At 47.0% G+C, this 17,973-nt stretch overlaps 1 protein-coding gene across 4 annotated transcripts in view; it reads right to left on the reverse strand.

Annotated features, from left to right (window-relative positions):
- The window catches only part of Lrrc8c (leucine rich repeat containing 8 VRAC subunit C), a 91,259-nt gene that overhangs the window by 16,300 nt on the left and 56,986 nt on the right, over positions 1 to 17,973 (reverse strand). For 2 of the 4 annotated variants that reach the window (XM_087582391.1, NM_001037179.1), the window contains 1 exon segment: positions 15,838 to 15,979. The exons of the other annotated variants lie outside the window; for them this stretch is intronic. In XM_087582391.1, coding sequence (XP_087438517.1) covers positions 15,838 to 15,975 — 138 coding nt within the window. In that variant the 5' untranslated portion in view covers positions 15,976 to 15,979. 4 annotated transcript variants of the gene reach the window in all.

Here is a 17,973-nt window from a genome sequence, read left to right on the forward strand (position 1 = left end):
CTCAGCTTGTGTCACATGGAAAGAAGGATCTCTTAAGTCTTCATGCCTTATTCTTTCAATCAGGAAGTGCCTAACTGTGTGTGTCTGTCTGCCTCCATCTGTCCGTCTGTCCATCTGTCCGTCTGTCCATCCATCCATCCATCCATCCATCCATCCATCCATCCCTTTCCCTCCAATGTCCTTATTTACAAGAATCCCCGACATGAACATTTATGCCTTACAAATCCTGCCTTTTATAACATCTCGTAACTCTACTTCAGAAATAGAATTTATTCCTCTTTTCTTCCAATCTTGCATGAAACATTAAGGGCACTGCTTTTCCAAGGCAGAATTACTCTTCTGTCTCTGGATGTAGTCACTGAAATTTATTTATAGATATCCACTGTAGAAATTATATAGTTTTATGAGTGCACACATGAATTCTTACTTTGAAGCAGTTTAAATAACTTTAGGGTCCAAATCAAGCTTGGGGTTGTCAGAACTTAGCACGGTTCCTGTAGCTACAGACTAAACTGACATGATGAATGGACAGTGTGCTGCTCCGTGTCTAGCTGTTACATACAACCTTTTGGGGCAGAGATGGAGTCTTAAATTATTCTGTATTCCCCATAATTCCTAACACAGTCCTGGGAACTCAGTCAACATTCCATAAATGTACACTAATTTATCTGTGCTTTCAGAGTGCAAGTTTCACAGGGCTCTCCTGCCCCCAGACCGTCTCGAGGAAAAGTATCCACGTGTCAAGGATAAATGATCTCTGTTGAACTTCTACTAGACATCTTTTAAACTCTCTTCCAGTTCTGATAAAGTTACTCTGTAGGAAGAAATGAAAAATGCAACTAGTTCATGACGACGACCTTCGCGGGTAACAGTAACCCAGTGTCGTGAAGATACCAGCATCACTGAAGACTAGCAGACCGTTACATGAATTATCATTCAAGCTGTGATAGACAGAGTATCGTCCAAAGCGAATAGAAGCAAGCCCTGGACGTTCATTTAAGGCCCGAGTTAGAAGAGGGACTGGACGGTGCTGGGAGCTAAGAGTGCTGGCTGCTCCTCCAGACGACCTGACTTGGTCCTCAGCACTCCTCTCAGGCAGCTCACAACCACCATAGCTACAGCCCCAGAGAATCTGATCCCTTCTGTGGCCTCCTCAGGGAGATGCCCATTTGTGGCACCCGCTCATACGAACACATACATAAAAGTAAAATTCTTTTAAAAACTGGTTTAGAATAAAAAGAATGTTTTTCTGTGGAAAGAGATGAAAGTTTTAAGACTCAGGTCAGCTCGTAACATCTAAACCAAGGAGACAAGGCTAAGTTAACTAGACTGATATAGATAACATCTACCTGGAGATAATGTCACATAACATCTGGGTAAGGATAGCATCGGGCCAACCAATGTCCTTGTATTCCCTCTCTAGAGCTAACTCCATGGTCGTCCTGTTTTACTTTCCTAGTTGCTATGGTTACTGCAGGTCATATACTCACATACTAAAATTCAGAGCTGGATCCACACATTTGAGAGCACATACATACATACATAATACATACATACACACAAGCAACACTAAACTCATTCATCAGGTTCTAGTTATATGTGTGTGCACTCGTGTGTGCAACAACCAAGTACAGGAAGGGATTTGAGAAGTGGGAAGGACACGGGAAGAGCTGGACCATTGAGAGGGTGGGTAGAAACGATATACGCACCGTCCTTGTAGGGACAGAGCAAGCTATATTTGCACGCAGTAAATGAAAACAGGTCACGAATTTAAAGGAGGGTGGGAGGGTTGTATGGGAGATCTTGGAGGGAGGAAAAGGAGGGGGAGAAATGTAATTATACTAACCTTAAAAAATTTAAGAACCTTTGGAAATAACAAACTGATGTTTAAAAAGGTACTCGTGCAAGGAATTTCAAATAAAATAAAATAATTTTATTTAAAAAAAAGGAATACGGACACTAGATAAAAATCTGGTTTCATTCTGACAGCTAAGATGTTTTAGTAAATTGTCACAGATAACTAAAGTAAAACAAATCTATAGTTGTAAAAACAGCCCACTGAGATGACACACACTTATGTCACAAGACGTGGAGATTCAAGATAGCACCAATCTCTTGTTAACTTGGGCAGAGCGGGAGGACGCTATGCATACTATCAGGGAGAAAAGCCGTCAACGGCGACACCTAGCTCCTACCCTGCAAGCCATAGTCATGACTGGGTTGGCGTGCTATGTTTCACCAGGGCAACAGTGGCTTGGCTGTGCACTGTGCACGGGAGTAACCAGCCGGTTTCTGATTGGCTCTTGTCATCTGATAGAACTCATGCCTGAGACGGTCAGAGACTCGGGGGAGAAGCCACCATTTCTATTCTGCTAAACATAGTATTAAACTGCCCACTGTGTACTTTATACCCATAGGTTAGTACATCGTATAACTATCGTCATGGAAGCTCGTTCTGGCAGTAGACAGTGATTAATACAGAAACTCACAGTCGGTCATTGTGCAGAGAATAAGGGCCTGGGGAGTGCTCAGCCTGACCTGTGATGTCTACATCACCCCTGCGCCCCCCAGGCTCAAGGATCATAGTGGAAGAGGTGTCAGAGTCAGAAGCAGAAGATGATCGCAGCATAAGAGTATTTTCCCAAGAACCACACCACACACAACCAGTCCCACAAATGGCACAGAAATGACATGAAGAAACCCCGGTCACAAAGGTACGAATCTCTTAAGGGGGTTGGCCTCGAGTTCCTGGGAAGCATGTGCTTTGCCAAGAAGCACAACAAGAAAGGACTGAAGAAGGTGCAAGCCAACAATGTGAAGGCAGTTAGTACTCGAGCAGAGGCCCCTGTGAAGCCTCAGGCCATTGAGCACAAGATGCCAAAGGGCCCCAGCTGCAAACTCAGCTGTCTGGCTTTCATCGCTCACCCCAAACTTGGGAAGTGGATTCAAAGCTACATGGTTAAGGGTCATAGGCTCTGCCAACCAAAACCCGAGGCTCAAACCCAGGCAGAGGCCAAAGCTCCAGCTGAGGCCCAGGCTTCAGCTCCAGCTCAGGCTCCCAAGGGTGCCCAGACCCCTGTGAGGGCCCCATAGAAAAGGATCCTGCCAGTGTGAAGAGAGAGAGACCACTGTGACACACCTACCTACACACTATTTGCAGATGACCAGTGTCCTATGCTGTTTTTACAAATAAACTTGAGGCAAGAAAAGAAGCATTTTCCAGACAGGATGTGGCTGTTGCACACATGGCTATATCTGTATGCACAAGACCTGCACTAGATCAACCTGGAAAAAAATCCTTGCACGGATTGGGAAAAGGATCACCAGGTCTCTCCTCATTTGAGGAGCTACTGTTAAATGATGGCTGCCAGGGGAAGGGAAAAAGTCAGTTTTTCCAGGAATGCGTGACAGTGGCCTCTCAAGGATGACCATGCTCAAACTGACGACCCTTACACTCATCACATACTGGGAGTACTAAATGGACTCAGTGGATTTAAAAAAAGACATGAAGTTAGGAGGATGGGGTGGAAGGCAAGGATTGGGAAGTCATTACACACACATGAAATTCCCAATAAAATAAGAAAATCTTTAAAGAAACCTTCTACTGCTGCCAAGTTTGTATGACCCCCTACATTCGATACTATGATCCCATATGGGTCACAGCCACTGTTTGAGAAGCAGGGATCTAAGGCACCAGGTGGGCACAAAATGAAACACACCTGAGTCTTGCCTGTAGGCAACATGGCTCCTCTAGAAACAATGTAACCTTGCTCTTGTTCCGAACTGTGGTTGGCCAAGAGTTACAGAAGAGGATGATAACTGCTCTTGGTTATCTGTGTGGTCCAAGCTTCTGACCATGGGCGGCAACTCTTGGTCGTGATTCCCAGAAGTCCGATGTAAAGGTGGCATTCATCAGAACCCTAGCACTTGGGGACACTAGACTGTGAAAGCCCAGTGTGGGTCAGTGCTTGTCCCAGGCTCTCTGTAGTGACCCACTCTTGAGAAACAGACAGGGGCCGCTCTGCTGCATACTCCTGTTCCCCGCCATCTCTCTTTGGAGTGTTCCCCTTGGTGGACACCTACAAACCTCCTCAGGCCCTTTGTTCTGTGCTACCGCTCTGCGTGTCCTGCATTCTCCACTTACATGGCTTCATTTGTTTCAAGGAACTTAGGTCAGAAGTTCTATTTCAAATGAATCTGCTGCTTTCACCCTGTGAACTGGATATTTTAAAAAAATCTTTGTGTATGTGTGTATGAGTGTGTCTGTGTATGTGTTTGAGCATGCGTGTGCATGAGCGGGTAAACACGTGTGTGTATGAATGAGAGTATATTGTGTATCTACATATGTGTGTGATCATGTGCATATGCCCGTGTATATGTGTGTGTCTTGTATATATGTGTATGAGTGTAACTGCATATGGGAGTGTGTATGTGTATATATTGTGTATGTAAATATGTACATGTGCGGTTTGAATGCATGAGTATATGTGAATGTGCATACATGTGTGCATGTATGTGTGCATGTGTGTAGTATGTGTTTTTGTGAGTATGCATGTATGTGTGTATGTGTGTAATGTGTTTATGTGTTGTGTGTATTTGTGTGCATGTATATGCGTTATGTGTGTATGCAAGTGTATGTGTTGTGTGTAGGCGTACACGCGGTTGCTATGGTGCTCATGCTGAGGTGAGAGGGCCATCTCTGGTGTTATTCCACATTGAAACAGGATCTTTCTTGTCCCTGAAGCCAGGCTGGGTGGCCCTTGAGCTTCTGGAGCCTGCCCTGTCTCCACCACCTATGTGACTATGGGAGCACGGGACTTGAGACACATGCAGCCGTGCCAGGCTTTGCTTGGATTCTTTAGTCTCAGGTCTTCACACATGTATAGCAAGTGTTCTACCCACTGAGCCATCTCCCCATTTCCCCAGCCTAGAATTAGACGTGTTTGCTACTACAGAACTCCACTTACATAATAACTATATGCCACGAACAGAGGTCTCACAACACGTGGATTCTTCTTACAGCTCTCTCTACACTCCTCCCCCACCCTCCTGAAAGGGAACACCAATACAATCTTGACCTAACAGCATTTCAGAAGGGTCTTGACTCAAGCTACAACACTCCTCCCTAAAATCCCCATTCTAGGAAGCCTGAGAGAAACTTAAGCCAGTGATATTTTCCTCATGGAAGTCTGTTACAGTTTGGGCTTTAAATAGCCCCGCCCCTGGTCCCATGTGTGGAGGGCTTGGTCCCCAGTGCAGCAGTGTTCAGAGGCAGGGTGTTTGAGAGGGACTGGGTCATTAGGGCTCTAAAGCTCATCAACATTGTAATCAAGTGTTGGGTTAATAGGCTATGGGGGCACAGGAAACCTGAGTAAGTCTGTTAGAGCAAGTAGAGGTCACGAGGGCACTCGTGTAACAGCATTCTGCCCCTTTCCCAGCTATCATATGCTTCCTGTCAGTAGATGGCCAACGTGCCATTTGTAGCTCTCTGCTTCCTGAAACCCACTCTTTTGAGCAGTTACATGTGCTTGCTACCGATTTCCTTTCTGAGGGCACAGGGATGAACCCTACGGATGAGGACCGGCTTTATGAAGCTCACAATCTTAGACACGTGATACAAATTCTTACAACTGGACTCCCGCTTCTATCAAGGGATGATTTATCTTCCCTCTTGAGAAAGTCCGTGCTAATGAATTCTCTATTTGCGGAGACCAAGGGAAAACGCTTATAAGGTCATTTCCAAGACCACATCTGAAGAGACAGATAAGATTTGGAAGAGCGAGTGATACAGTTTAAGGAAAGCAGAAGAATCCTTTCTAAAGGGGGTCACTTTGAGTGCACGTGTGTGTATGTGCAGGTGCATTTGTGATTGGCTGACATGTATCAAGAACCTTAGCGAAGGGGGCTAATTGTGCATGTTCCCGGACAAAAGTGTGCACGCCACCGCATCATGTGACCCGTCTTCTCTTCCACTGCCTCCTCCTTTGGTCTTTTCATTCCTCATACCATTTTTTCCCCATGAACAAAATAAATCCATAGTTATAGACCAAACACAACACTTCCAGGTTACCTAAAATGTGTAACATCTTTCCATTTTTTTTCAAATTACCATTTGTATTATTTACATTTTAGTTAAGTGTGTCCTGTGAGGGCTGTGTCTGTTGCTGGTTGGCTTATTCCTAGGAGAAACTTTCTCCTGTGCTTTTCAATAGCTTTAAGCTTTTTAGTTTGTATATATCTTTCCAGCTGGTAGTGCTTAATTAATTAAAAGTAAGCAAATAACCAATGCATTCATTTATCTCATTTCTGAGAAAGGTTCCCACATAGTCCAGGTTGGCCCTGACAGTCTCAGGAGGCAAGGCTGCTCCTGAAATCCTCATCCCTTGTCTCAGCTTTCTCAGCGCTGGAATTATAGACATGCCTGACTCCTATATATGTATGATGTGCTGTGAGACCCTGGCCCTAAGGATGATGGGAATTGCCTTTACCCCTCTTCAGGGTTTGACAGAGAACAGGAGCCCTGGTGCTATTCTTAGCCTGTCTGGGACCATGCAATGCCATGTATCACATCACATATGAATGCTAGATATTCCAAAAGGATAGGAATTACAAAACACATATAATAAATTTTATGGTTTCACCAAAGAAAGCTAAAGAGGAAGCAGCCGCAGCCGCATGAACTGTAGGAGCTGACATGCTGCAGACACAAGCTAGAAAAATCCAGGCTGTCAACTAAAGTGAGGTTTAACTTTAGCCTCAGCACTGTAGGACCTCTGACTCCTGAGGGAGATACAAGAGTCACTAGAGTTTTGGGGTGGGCAGGTTGGGGGGTCGGGAAACATGGAGGAACACAGTCACGGTGACAAGGAACAGTGGATCTGATGTGAGAAGACCGGGATCTCAGTCACCACCTTGAGGAGAAATAAATAGAAGGCCACCTCCTCCTGTGCTAAAGTAACCAACTCCCTCTCCTCCAATCTTCCTTTTGTTTGCTATTCGTCCCTGGCTGGCCTGAAACTCACTATGTAGCCCAGGCTAGCTTGTAGCTTGTACAAGTCCTCCCATTTCTGCCTTCCAAGTGCTGGGCTGACCGGCATGCACCATCACGCCGGCTGATCGAGACCTTTAAATATTAGTTTTGAAGGGTTTACACACACATAAACAGCAGCTGGGACTAAACATGTGATGAATCTCCTTGGTCTCACATGGAGGAAAAAAAAAGCAGTGTTCCGCCAGCATGTTGTGATCTGAGGGAAAAGTTGGGAAGAAACGGGTGACAAAGCAGTATTCAATCCCTAAAAGTGAGGGAAAAGGAGGTGTCCCCACTCACTGATCAGCAATGGATGTCAGAGGATTGCGATAGCCCCAATTCCTGCCCAAACTCGGGAGAGAGGGGCAAAAGGTGACTCACATTATTCTCGGTGCCAGGGATGCACTGCACTTTAAATTGTCAGAACACGAGAAGCAGAGTCCCAGGTAAGAGCACACTTGAAAACACCTGATGACAGAAGGCTCATGAAAGATGACAGACCTCAGAAAGGTCTCTATCGAGGGAGAGCGGGACTCTGAAATCATGTCCCTCTCAGAGTTCCCCATTGCCGCTGCAGAGGAGACCAGCCCCCCGTACTATATTTTCACAGCTGAAACAATGTATAATTGACACTCCCCAAGGCCCCAGTAGGATGGTAACACAGATGTGGGTAAAAGAGAAACTTTCTATCTTAGATGAAGTCTTTGTTTTCTCTTGGCGAGAGGGTCTCAGCAGCCCAGGCTGCTATGGATGTAGTCTAGGCTAGTGTCAAGTTTATGATATCCCGCCTGCCTTAGCTTCTAAAGCATGATCGCAGCCTGAGCCACCATTGAGCCAAGACCAACTGAGATCTTCTTTTCAACCTGCTCACTGGTGCCTTCACTGTTCCCCCAGGATATTGAATTTCAGCTTAAACTAAGGCGGCCTAAGGACTTCTGGCCTCACCTATAGTAGAAGGGAGATCCAGAGTATACCATGCCAATGAAGCCCTCTGAAATCACTCTGAAGTTTGCGCTTTTTCCTGCCTAGACTCTCTGTGAGCTGCCTATAGGCTGTCTGCCATGGCTCTACAGAGAAGTAGAGACGAGTTTCCATGTGCAGCAGAAACCAAAGCGTCCTCCAGCAAGCTCAGCCATGCAAGCTAATAATACATGAACCTGTCGGCCAGTTTGCCCTGGCGCTTGGGCTAAACCCACCAAGACATTTTTTTTTTCTTTTGGTAAGTCATCTCAAGTCATTGAAATGATTCTCTTGTGGCTCCCACCCCACTCAGAGAGCAGGAAATATTTTCCCCTTGTAACAATCACAGGGCAGGTCCCCAGGGCTTCCAGGGACCTTGCATCCCCCAGTTCCTGTTTCTGGTTCTTGACTGCCCCTCTATATTTATAGCAGTCTGCCCGTAGGCTGTTGTGGATTTGGTTATAAGATAACCTGGAGTCACTGAGCAGAAATCTGAAACAATCTGATTTTTTTTCCAGGAAGCGGCATGTTGACCTTTCAGGATTCGGTCTGTTTTACAGAGTATGTTGAGTTTTTGAATAGTGCTGTTTATAGCACAAGGCTTGGGTGTTTACTCTGTGGGTCCTTGAGGGTGCGTAACCGTACGGGAATAGGATACACACACTCCTGGGCTCTTGGGGCTTACGAAGAATTGATACTTGTTTCTTTTGTGGCCTGGTGTCACGTAAGGAATGCTCTTTACGTGTGTTTTTTCCTGCCATGGTAGTTTTGAAATAGTCACTTGCTTAGAAATGAATAAATATTTGTCGGATGAATGAGACAAGAAAGTTGATTCTAACTTTTGCACTTTGGGGCCAAGAAAGAGGCTAACCAATACCCATTTTATAACGACTTCCCCCCCAGTGCCTTCAAAGCTGCACTGCTTTACACTCTATGAACGGTACATTGTAGGATAGACAGATAAGCAAGCGTGACTGGCCACCCACAGGGGAGGCAGTTTTCAAGGTACTCAGGCCTCTGGGTTAGCGTTCCATCGCCGACCAATGGCCTGGCCACTGTCATTTTCCCTGCTGTGTTTTCAAACCTAGGAATGAACTTGCTTGGTAACTAAGGTCAAAGAACGACTGCACTTCCCTTTACAAGTGGAATATCACGGCAGGAAGCATATTTTAGCCATTTTAATGTCGCTGCGGAGATGGGAAAGGAATGCGAGCTTTACAGAGGGCTCTTTGTAGCTCAGAAGTTGTCAGCCACCAGGCCAGCTTCAGAGGACTCCCGTAGCAGAGCAGAATAGGAGCTTAAACTCCTCTCTCAAGGAACGGTATGCTCACTGTAGTGTAGCAACTGGGTGTGTTTAAATTGTTCTTTAATAATTTACAGCAGATCCTCCCCTCCCCCTCGTTCCTTCAACAGAGAAGCTGTTATCTTGTCGCAGGCAATGGTGGGCAGCTTTAGAAAAACCGAATCTGTATGGTTGACGCTCTGTGACTTCATATCCCCCCACTGTCCATAAATCCCCCCACTATCGCTCCGCACTTGTTTTTAATACAGTTTTATACACTAACGTCTGGACGCGTGCACCCTCTCCCCCATGGTCTACAACAGTGTCTGTGGCGTGAGAGGCAGAGGCTAGAGCATCGTTCTCAAGCTGTTGGCTGGGATCCCTTTGAGGGGTCGCATATCAGATATTGACATTATGATTTACAACAGTAGCAAAATTACAGCTATGAAGTAGCAATGAAATAATTTCACGGTTGGGGATTTCACGGGTCCCACAACACGAGGAACTGTATCACAGGGTCACAGCACGAGGGAGGTTGAGAACACTGGGCTAGAGACAGGGGGGTAGCTGGTCTGCTGCTGCCTGCACTCACCCCTTAGCTTTAGGACAAGCTACCCCAACTCCTATCTTTCCAAGTCCTTATCTGGAAATCAGGATTTATCTTGCCACAGGCTCGTTCTGGGAAGTAATGAAAGCCCGTATCGGTTCCAACACAGGTTGTCTCCTTACGTGATACTCAACGGCACTGCAGTTCGAATTCTGACTAAAGGGACTCTTCTACTGGGTGCCACAAGCAGGATTCAGGCTCTTCCCGACTCCGCCCTCCAAGCCTCTGTCATGGTGGGTCCCGGGAGGCTTGTTAAATGTTCGGACCATCTTCTGCTTATGCTGATATTTATTTCCATCCCCATTGTCTGAGAATCCACATGATCATCTTCTCTCCGGGTTCCTAACTTCCAGTGACTGAGATGCCAGCACCACCGTGAATATTCTCCTGAGTCAGCCAGGGTCACACCCCAAAGCAGCATTTGATGCTCAAGCTCCTCAGACTGTGCTGTACTTTCCATTCCGTGTCTAGAGCCCCACAGGGTGCCTGACCATTGCTGTTATGCAGACACCGGTGAATTGGACACCCTGTCGAGTATGAGTTCAGAGCCCTGCAGGCTTGGTGACTTGATACAATGTTCTCTCTCACTTCTCGGAATTGTAGCATCTCGGACTACATTTCTGTATCTAGACCACTGGCATCTGATTCCTTCTCAAGGGCTGTAAAGGTGGAGCAGCATGTAGGAAAGATCCAGGGTAGTCAGGCTGTCTGATGTGAATCATGAAAGCAGAGTACGTGATTGTGGGGTGCAGGGTGGGTGGTCCCGGGGGTCCTCCGACGGCTTCCACAGAGACAGGGTGTGCTACAGGCATGACTAATTGTGTGAGAAGGAGGAGGCATAAAGTGTGCTTGACATCCTGCCCCCTCCCCCACCTCCGTCACTTCAGACACCTCTCCTGATTCACGTCCACTAGACAACTACTTTTATTTTCTTTATTGAGAAAGGTTTTCCTACAGCTCAGGCTGGCCTTGTACTTGTTCCATAGCAGTGGGTGATCCTGAACTTCTGATCCTTCTGCCTCCATCTTCCAGGTGCTTGGGTGAAAACTGTGTTCCTGCACGCCTGGTTTATGGGGTGCTGGGGATGCAAGCCACAGCTTTGTGGGGCTAGACTAGCATACCACCAAATGAGCTAATCTGCAGCTGCACTGCAGACACCTGGGTGGACGTAAGTTGAATCTACTTCCCCTGGCTTCCCAGACCCTCCTTGCTCTCCTTTCGGCAGTCTGTCCAGCCCTGGAATATGGGATTGTTGGGGAGTTCCTGCCCAGTGTCAGAGCTCTGCACACTCAAGAGGAGACATGCAGTCTTCCTGCTGACCCAGGCACCTTCATCTGACGGCCATTGTTAATCTGTCCCCTTCCTTAAAGCCCTCATGACACTACTTCCTTTGGTACCATTTCCTGTTGTCCACAAACATGTCTCTCTGAAGACACATCTCCTTCTATACCATGGGGAAACTAAGCTACAAAGGTTCACATTTTAGTGTCCCTTCCAAACAAAAGCTTTATCGCTGCCAGCTGAGAGGGGTTCTGTCCCAGTCAGTCAAGGGAGTTTCTCCTCCAGTCAAAGGTGGGGGTTCCTCCTCCAGTCAGTCAAGGGGAGTCCTGCCTCAGTCAAGGGGTGGCCCTCTCCCATTCAGTCAAGGGAGTTCCTCCCCCTGTCAAAGGAGTTTCTCCTCCGGTCAAGGAGGGGTTTCCTCCTCCAGTCAGTCAAGGGGGTCCTTCCCCAGTCAGTCAAGGGGCCTCCTTCTACCACTATGTCCTTCCATCTGGAGATCAGTGCTCCCTACTTCCTAAGCACTCAATATCATAATCTGGGTGGTTAACATTTATCTCAAGCCTAACTTGCTCAAAAGAAACCTCTTCAGTTGCCCAGGTCTAAAATCCTCAGAGACAAGGCCATTGCCTTTTCTCTCACATTTAGCATTCAATCATCCAGAGGTTCTTGGTACTCTTCCCTAAATACATCCAGGGCTGCTGTTTCCAAGCAGGTCCAAGGCACCAGATTAATCTCAAGACTGCTGGCTTTCCCAATAATCAAGCCATAGGCGTTCCTGTCCTTTACACGTGTACTGTACATTCCTTCTGTCTCCCCTGGGAGCTATATCTAGACCAATGGAACCTGTACAGGCAGTACCAAATTTCTGAGACAGACTCTCACCATGTAGCTCAGGCTGGTCTCGAACTTGCTACTTGGGCAAGGTCCTTCTGCCTCCTGGGTGCTGGGATTGTAAGCACACCACCTTGCCTGGCCTTACTCTGATTTTCCAAGCTGGAGTAGTCTGGTTAAAATACCACCTCATGCCAGGCGTGGCGGTGCATGCCTTTAATCCTAGCACTTAGGAGGTAGAGGCAGGTGGATCTCTATGAGTTCAAGGCCAGCCTGGTCTAAAGGGCAAGTTCCAGGGCAGCTAGAGTTATATAGTGAAACCCTGTCTTGAAAGGACCAAAATAAATAAATAAAAATAAAGTATATGCCCCTTCATGAAATCCCTCTGCTCAGAATGGTCCACGTGGGTCATGTCTCATTTGAGCAAAGTCACCTTCCAGAGATTAACAAAGCTCTACATGGGCTATCTGCTGCCTCCGCTCAGGCGCCAGTTTTACCTTTAGCCTGCCAGGGAAACCCTTGTTTGCTTGGGTCACTATCAGGGGTCTTCCTCAGTTCACCTCGTATCCAAACTCATAAGACATAAACCTCACACGGTACCGGAAGCCTTGACACAGTGCTAGAGGGCCGTGTGCACGCACAGCTGCACTGAGCTTTGCCCTGGTGGGAGAATCTTCGTCGCTGCAGGCGGAGTCGTCCACTCTGCTTTCTGCGCACTTCTCCCCGCCATCTTGTCAGGCGTACATGACAGAATGAAAGCTGCACCTCTTGGAAGACAGCAGACACAAGGCCAAGCTTACACACAAACGCTTCCCCAAATCACACAAGTCCATCTATATGGCTCGTGACCAGGCAATTATTGCTGACTCAGCTCAGACAAAGCTGGCCAATCAGTGCTCATTTAAGTAATAAGCCATGTTCCCCGGTAACCATTAAAGCCCTCCCTGTACCTGGTCTCCAGGGGAAGGCAAGAATGAAAAGAAGTGTGTAAAACTGCCGGAAGTGAAGGGCCTAGCAACCCACATCCCTACACCCTTGTTCTAGCTTTTAGCCTGGAGTGCTCCTTCCAGCCTGTTCCTGCCCAACCCCTTGGCCCACAGCCACACTTCCTGACTTCCCCTGGCGTCTCCTCCCACCTGAGCATTTCAGTTTTCCTTTTTCTATTGTCTTTTTTGCATTCTAACTTTTTTAAGAGTTCCCTTTTATCCGTCATTTATTTCATTGCTTGCGGTTTTGGTTGTCCACAGTCGATTATGGTCCTAAAGTATTAAGTGGAAAGTTTCTAGTAATATGTGATTCATACATTTTTAAATTGCTTTTCGTGCTGAGTGGTGTGATATTCGTCACTTAGTAATTGTCTTGGTTTGCAAGGTGGCTGTGGGGGCATCTCGGCACTTGCCTTCCCGCAACCTGTATTTTAACGGTGGCCTCCAAGCACCAAGAGTGGTGATTTGGACAGACTGACAGCCCCAAGATAAGCCCCGATTTAACAGGGAAAGAAGAAGAGCTCTGCGGCGTAATGTAAGAATAGACAGAGAAGCATCGGCATTGGTAAGCATCCTTTCCGAACACTGGAAGTCTTGGGGGTGGTTCTGTCCCCTTCTCTGTACAATACTCACTGATTTTACTTGTTTTGTTCCTTCCTTTCCCTGTATTATTTCACATTGTAACTTTTTTTCTTAAGCTTGTGTGCTCTGGCATGCGCTGCAGGCACGGGGCAGTCTTCTGAAATCACTACTCTTCCTTGCCATGTGGCTTCTTAGGATCCAGCTCAGGTGGTCTGACTTGATAGCAAGTGCCTTTGTGTGCTGAGCTGTCTGGGTTTTTTGGTCTTTTATTTTTACTTCCTTCATTGGTAATTCTTAGTAGAGCGGAGCCTGGTACACGGTGTTGTGTTCTTCAAGGTTTATTTTATTTATGAATATGAGTCATTTTATTTATGAATACATCTATATTTCCTCCCTCTGGTTTTACACTTTCGCTCTTGATGGTATTCTTTTCTGAGTGGGTGGGGAGGAGGGAAGCATGTTTTGTTCTGAGACAGGGTTTCATGTAGATCAGGCTAGCCTGGAACTCATTTTGTTGCTGAGGAGAACCTTGACTCTGCTCCTCCTGGTTCCAATTTCCAAGTGCTGGACTCCACCAGGCTAGGTAGCAAAAATGTGTGTGGTTTGTTGTTTTTTTTTTTTTTTTTTTGCTCCAGTAAAGCACAAGCGTGGTGTCAGGGACCAGGAGCAAGAACACTGGATCCAAATAGTTTGGGTTAAAACAAGGGCTATGCTACCCACTGGGAAACCAGCTCCCATCTTAGAGTTGTCAGGAGGAAGGATTGAGCTCATCCCAGGAGTGAAGTGTTCAGAGGGATGGCCGGCACACAGGACACACGTTAGTGATGGGCGATACCAATCCTCATAAAGAAAGCCTTTATTTTTACACTGTACCGTTGGAGATTTTTCTTTCTTCCCGCTCCCTCCAGGTGTTTTCCCTGAGGGTCCCAGCCACCCACAGCCTCTAACTCCCATCCACTTATCCGACCACTGAAACTGAGATTTCTTTTTTTTCTTTAAAGATTTATTTATCTTATGTATCCGAGTGCTCCATTTGCACGTACACCTGAATGCCTGAAGAAAGCATCAGATCCCCATTGCAGATGGCTGTGCATCCCCAAGCAGTTGTTGGGAATTGAACTCAGGAACTCTGGAAGAGCAGCCAGTGCTCTTATCTGCTGAGCCATCTCTCCAGCCCTGAAACTAAGATTTCTAAGACTCCAGATGTTACTATCTCCTTAGTCAGCGAGTTAGTGGAGAGCTGCCCGCTGTTGCTATTCACAGCTTCCCTGAGCTTGGGCCCCTCCTGTTCTCCACATGGCCTTACAGTACCCATCTTCTTTCCCTCAGGGCCTTCTCCCTGGGTGATAGCGCTCACCAGAACATCCACCCCAATGATGCCCGATTTGAGACTTTCCCAGCAATGCTCTGTTCTTTCTCATAGATTAGACTCCTCTCCTCTCCCAGGACCTTCTCTCTCTGCTCCAGCCCTGGTTTTTAGTGCAACTATTACCTTCTCGCTTCTAGGCTAAGCTGAGTTCTTCTGCACTTCTGACCCGTGGAGCCAGCATCATGCCAAGTCTTGTCTGCTTGCCTGACAGCTTAGTTTCCCTCAGCAATTAGCTACAGACAGTCCTCGAGGCCCTTCAAGTGTGGTGCCTGGCCCAGTAATAGGTATGAAGATCTGTCTGGATTTGATATATGTACACACAGCTTCTATACAGAATGCGCCTGTGATCGAGTTACATTTTAATTCAGTACTAAACACTGAGTATATCTTGGCATCTCACCAAAATATTAATTCTCCCAGAAAAACTTTGGCTCAGGCATGAGAGGCAGAGAAAAGCAAAAAGCGAATTGGACAACGGAGGCGGCGCTGTGAATGCACGCTGTCGCATACTTCGACGTGAAGGTAACGAAAGACGAGGAGCCCGTCTTGATGCTAACGGCCTCAACTATCACTTGAGCAAGTGGCTTCCCTGAATTCTTCGAAGCACAGCACCATCTTGACAGGCAACTTGAGTAAATGAGTTTTCAGGCTTCCGGTCATGATTACCAATACCACACACAGAGATGGAGAAGACCACTCAATGCAATCCCCCCCACCATCCAATCAGCTCTCTTGTCTCCTCCCTCTTCGGCGCCCCGCCCACCGCTACTCTACAGAACGCTGGGGATTAAACCCAGGGTCTCACGTGTTCTATGCACGTCCCACCAACAAGATGCATCCTCAGCCCGGAAGAGCCAGACCTTAAGCCGCACTGCTCAGACTTCAGTCCTGCGTGGGTAGAGCACTTACTTGTAAAGTACATCCAAACACCCCGATCATCAGCATGGCCACCGAGAGGTAGTCCGTGAACACATCCCACCACGGCTTCAGCACCCGGAAGGCAGGCTGCTGCTCGGAGAACTGCCGGAACTCGGTCACTGGAATCATGTTTCTGAGAAAGGACAGAACGCTGTGAATTAACTCTTTTTTGGCTATCACATAGGACTTTTTTTTTTCCTTCTCCTTTTTAAAGCAACACTTGAGAAGCTTTTGTGAACCCTCAGGAGAAGATCTTCCGAAGCCAGAGGGCTCCCAAGATACAGTGTTCCCCACTAGTGATGGACCAGCAGTCGGGAAATGAAGTGAACCACATATAATTGGGTGACTGGTACCCAAGCTCCCTCTGTGCTCCTTGGACTTAGTCCCACCCAGGTATTTCCTGGATCCTCAGTTCCCTCCAGTAGAGCATGAAGATGCCACGGAGACCGGGTCCATCTTTTGAAATGTCTTTGCCATTTCTTGCCTTCCCAGGCTGGGCTTTAGTGTACATGCTATTTCTGTAGTCTTTGTAGTCACTGCTTTATTGAAACCTATTCATGGGTTCTTCACTTACTCCTTAGAGAAGAGAAAGCATGTGGCTACATGGCTACTGTTTCTTTTTAGTAGACGGTGTGCCTGTGTGTGTGTGTGTGTGTGTGTGTGTGTGTGTGTGATTTTATCCCTTTTTGTCTAAATGCATTTGTTTCAATTCCTTTTTCAAATGCCACGTGAATCTCTAACATATCCAGATTTTCTCTTCTGAGAAGTCAATTTGCTACAAAGTTGCTACAGTTTGGATAAGTATTCCCCAGAGGCCAGCGTTAAGGCAGGTACAGCCACCTGGGTGCGGTGCTTCTGAGAGAAGGAAGACCTTTAGGAGGTCGGGCCCAGGAGAAGGAAATTAGGTCACTGGGAGCATCCCTTGAAGGAAACACCTGGAGATCAGTGCTTACTTCTCTCTCAGCTCTTCAGCTGTGACGCGACGAGTGGGTATTGCAGGCCATGTATTCTTGCCTAGATGTAATTCCATGCGAAGACCCAAAAGGTGCAGGCGAACACACAGTGGGTCCAAGTGTTGAAGACCACGAGCCAAAAGAAACCTTGGGCTTTTGATGTTGGTTCACCCCGGGTGTTTGTTACAGTGACACAGAATGAACGTGAAAGACCTAGCTATAAAAGTCACAGCTGAGCACCCAGCACTGAATGGGACATTATTCTGCCTCTCCCAAAGCCCATGGACTGTGGGAGAAGAGGCGGAAGGATGGGAGGAGTGCTGTCAAGTGCTGCTTTCTTGATAGGACATGGAGTTTACAACCATGAACACATGGATACCCGCACATGAGCTGCACAAGACTGGGCCCTACAGCATTCGACTATGTATTGGGGCCGGCTTCTGAGGCCCACGTCTCCCTGGGGAGCTTTAGGAGGTAGTGATTGCTGGAGAGGGACACTAAACCAAGGTCCTCCGTAAGAAAAGCAAGTGCGCGCGAGTGCCAAGAGACCTGTCCAGTGACTCCCCCAGGTATTTCAAAAGCTACGGCTACATAGGTGACAGCAGCTGGATGCACAGGGCACAGCTGAGGCTCTGGGGAAGAGACATGTTCTCACAGAGAGGTATACTCAGTGTGACCCGGGATGCCTGTGAATTGGTTGGTGGTCATAGCTTTGGAAAGTATCCTTATGCTCTGGCTTGGCGACTGCTCTGTTTTGCTGCTTTGCAACTCTTGTTTTATTTAAGTGGTTTTTGTTTTTGTTTTTGTTGTTTTTATTTATTTTCTTTTTTGAGACAGGGTCTCTCTACATAGCCCCGGCTGTCCTGGAATTCACTATATAGACCAGGCTGGCCCTATACTCACAGAGATTTACCTGCCTTTGCCTTCTCAGACCTGAGACTAAAGATGTCTCCACCACCACAGCCAGCTACAACTGTTTCTTAACAATAATTTGGGCTTCACTATTGAATTTATTCTTTAAGAGCGTTGGACGTTTCAGCCCTCGGCTCTTACGGTCTGTCTCCTTACAAGCGGGCAGCATTTGGTGCGTTTTTTCCATCTTACCAAAACAATCCCATGCTTGGGCTGCCCCCAGCAGCATCCTCTTGAGAGCCAAGCCTATTATGTCATGCAT

Source organism: Rattus norvegicus, chromosome 14 (genome assembly GCF_021556685.1).
Source record: "Rattus norvegicus strain SHRSP/BbbUtx chromosome 14, alternate assembly SHRSP_T2T, whole genome shotgun sequence".
NCBI lineage: Eukaryota > Metazoa > Chordata > Mammalia > Rodentia > Muridae > Rattus > Rattus norvegicus.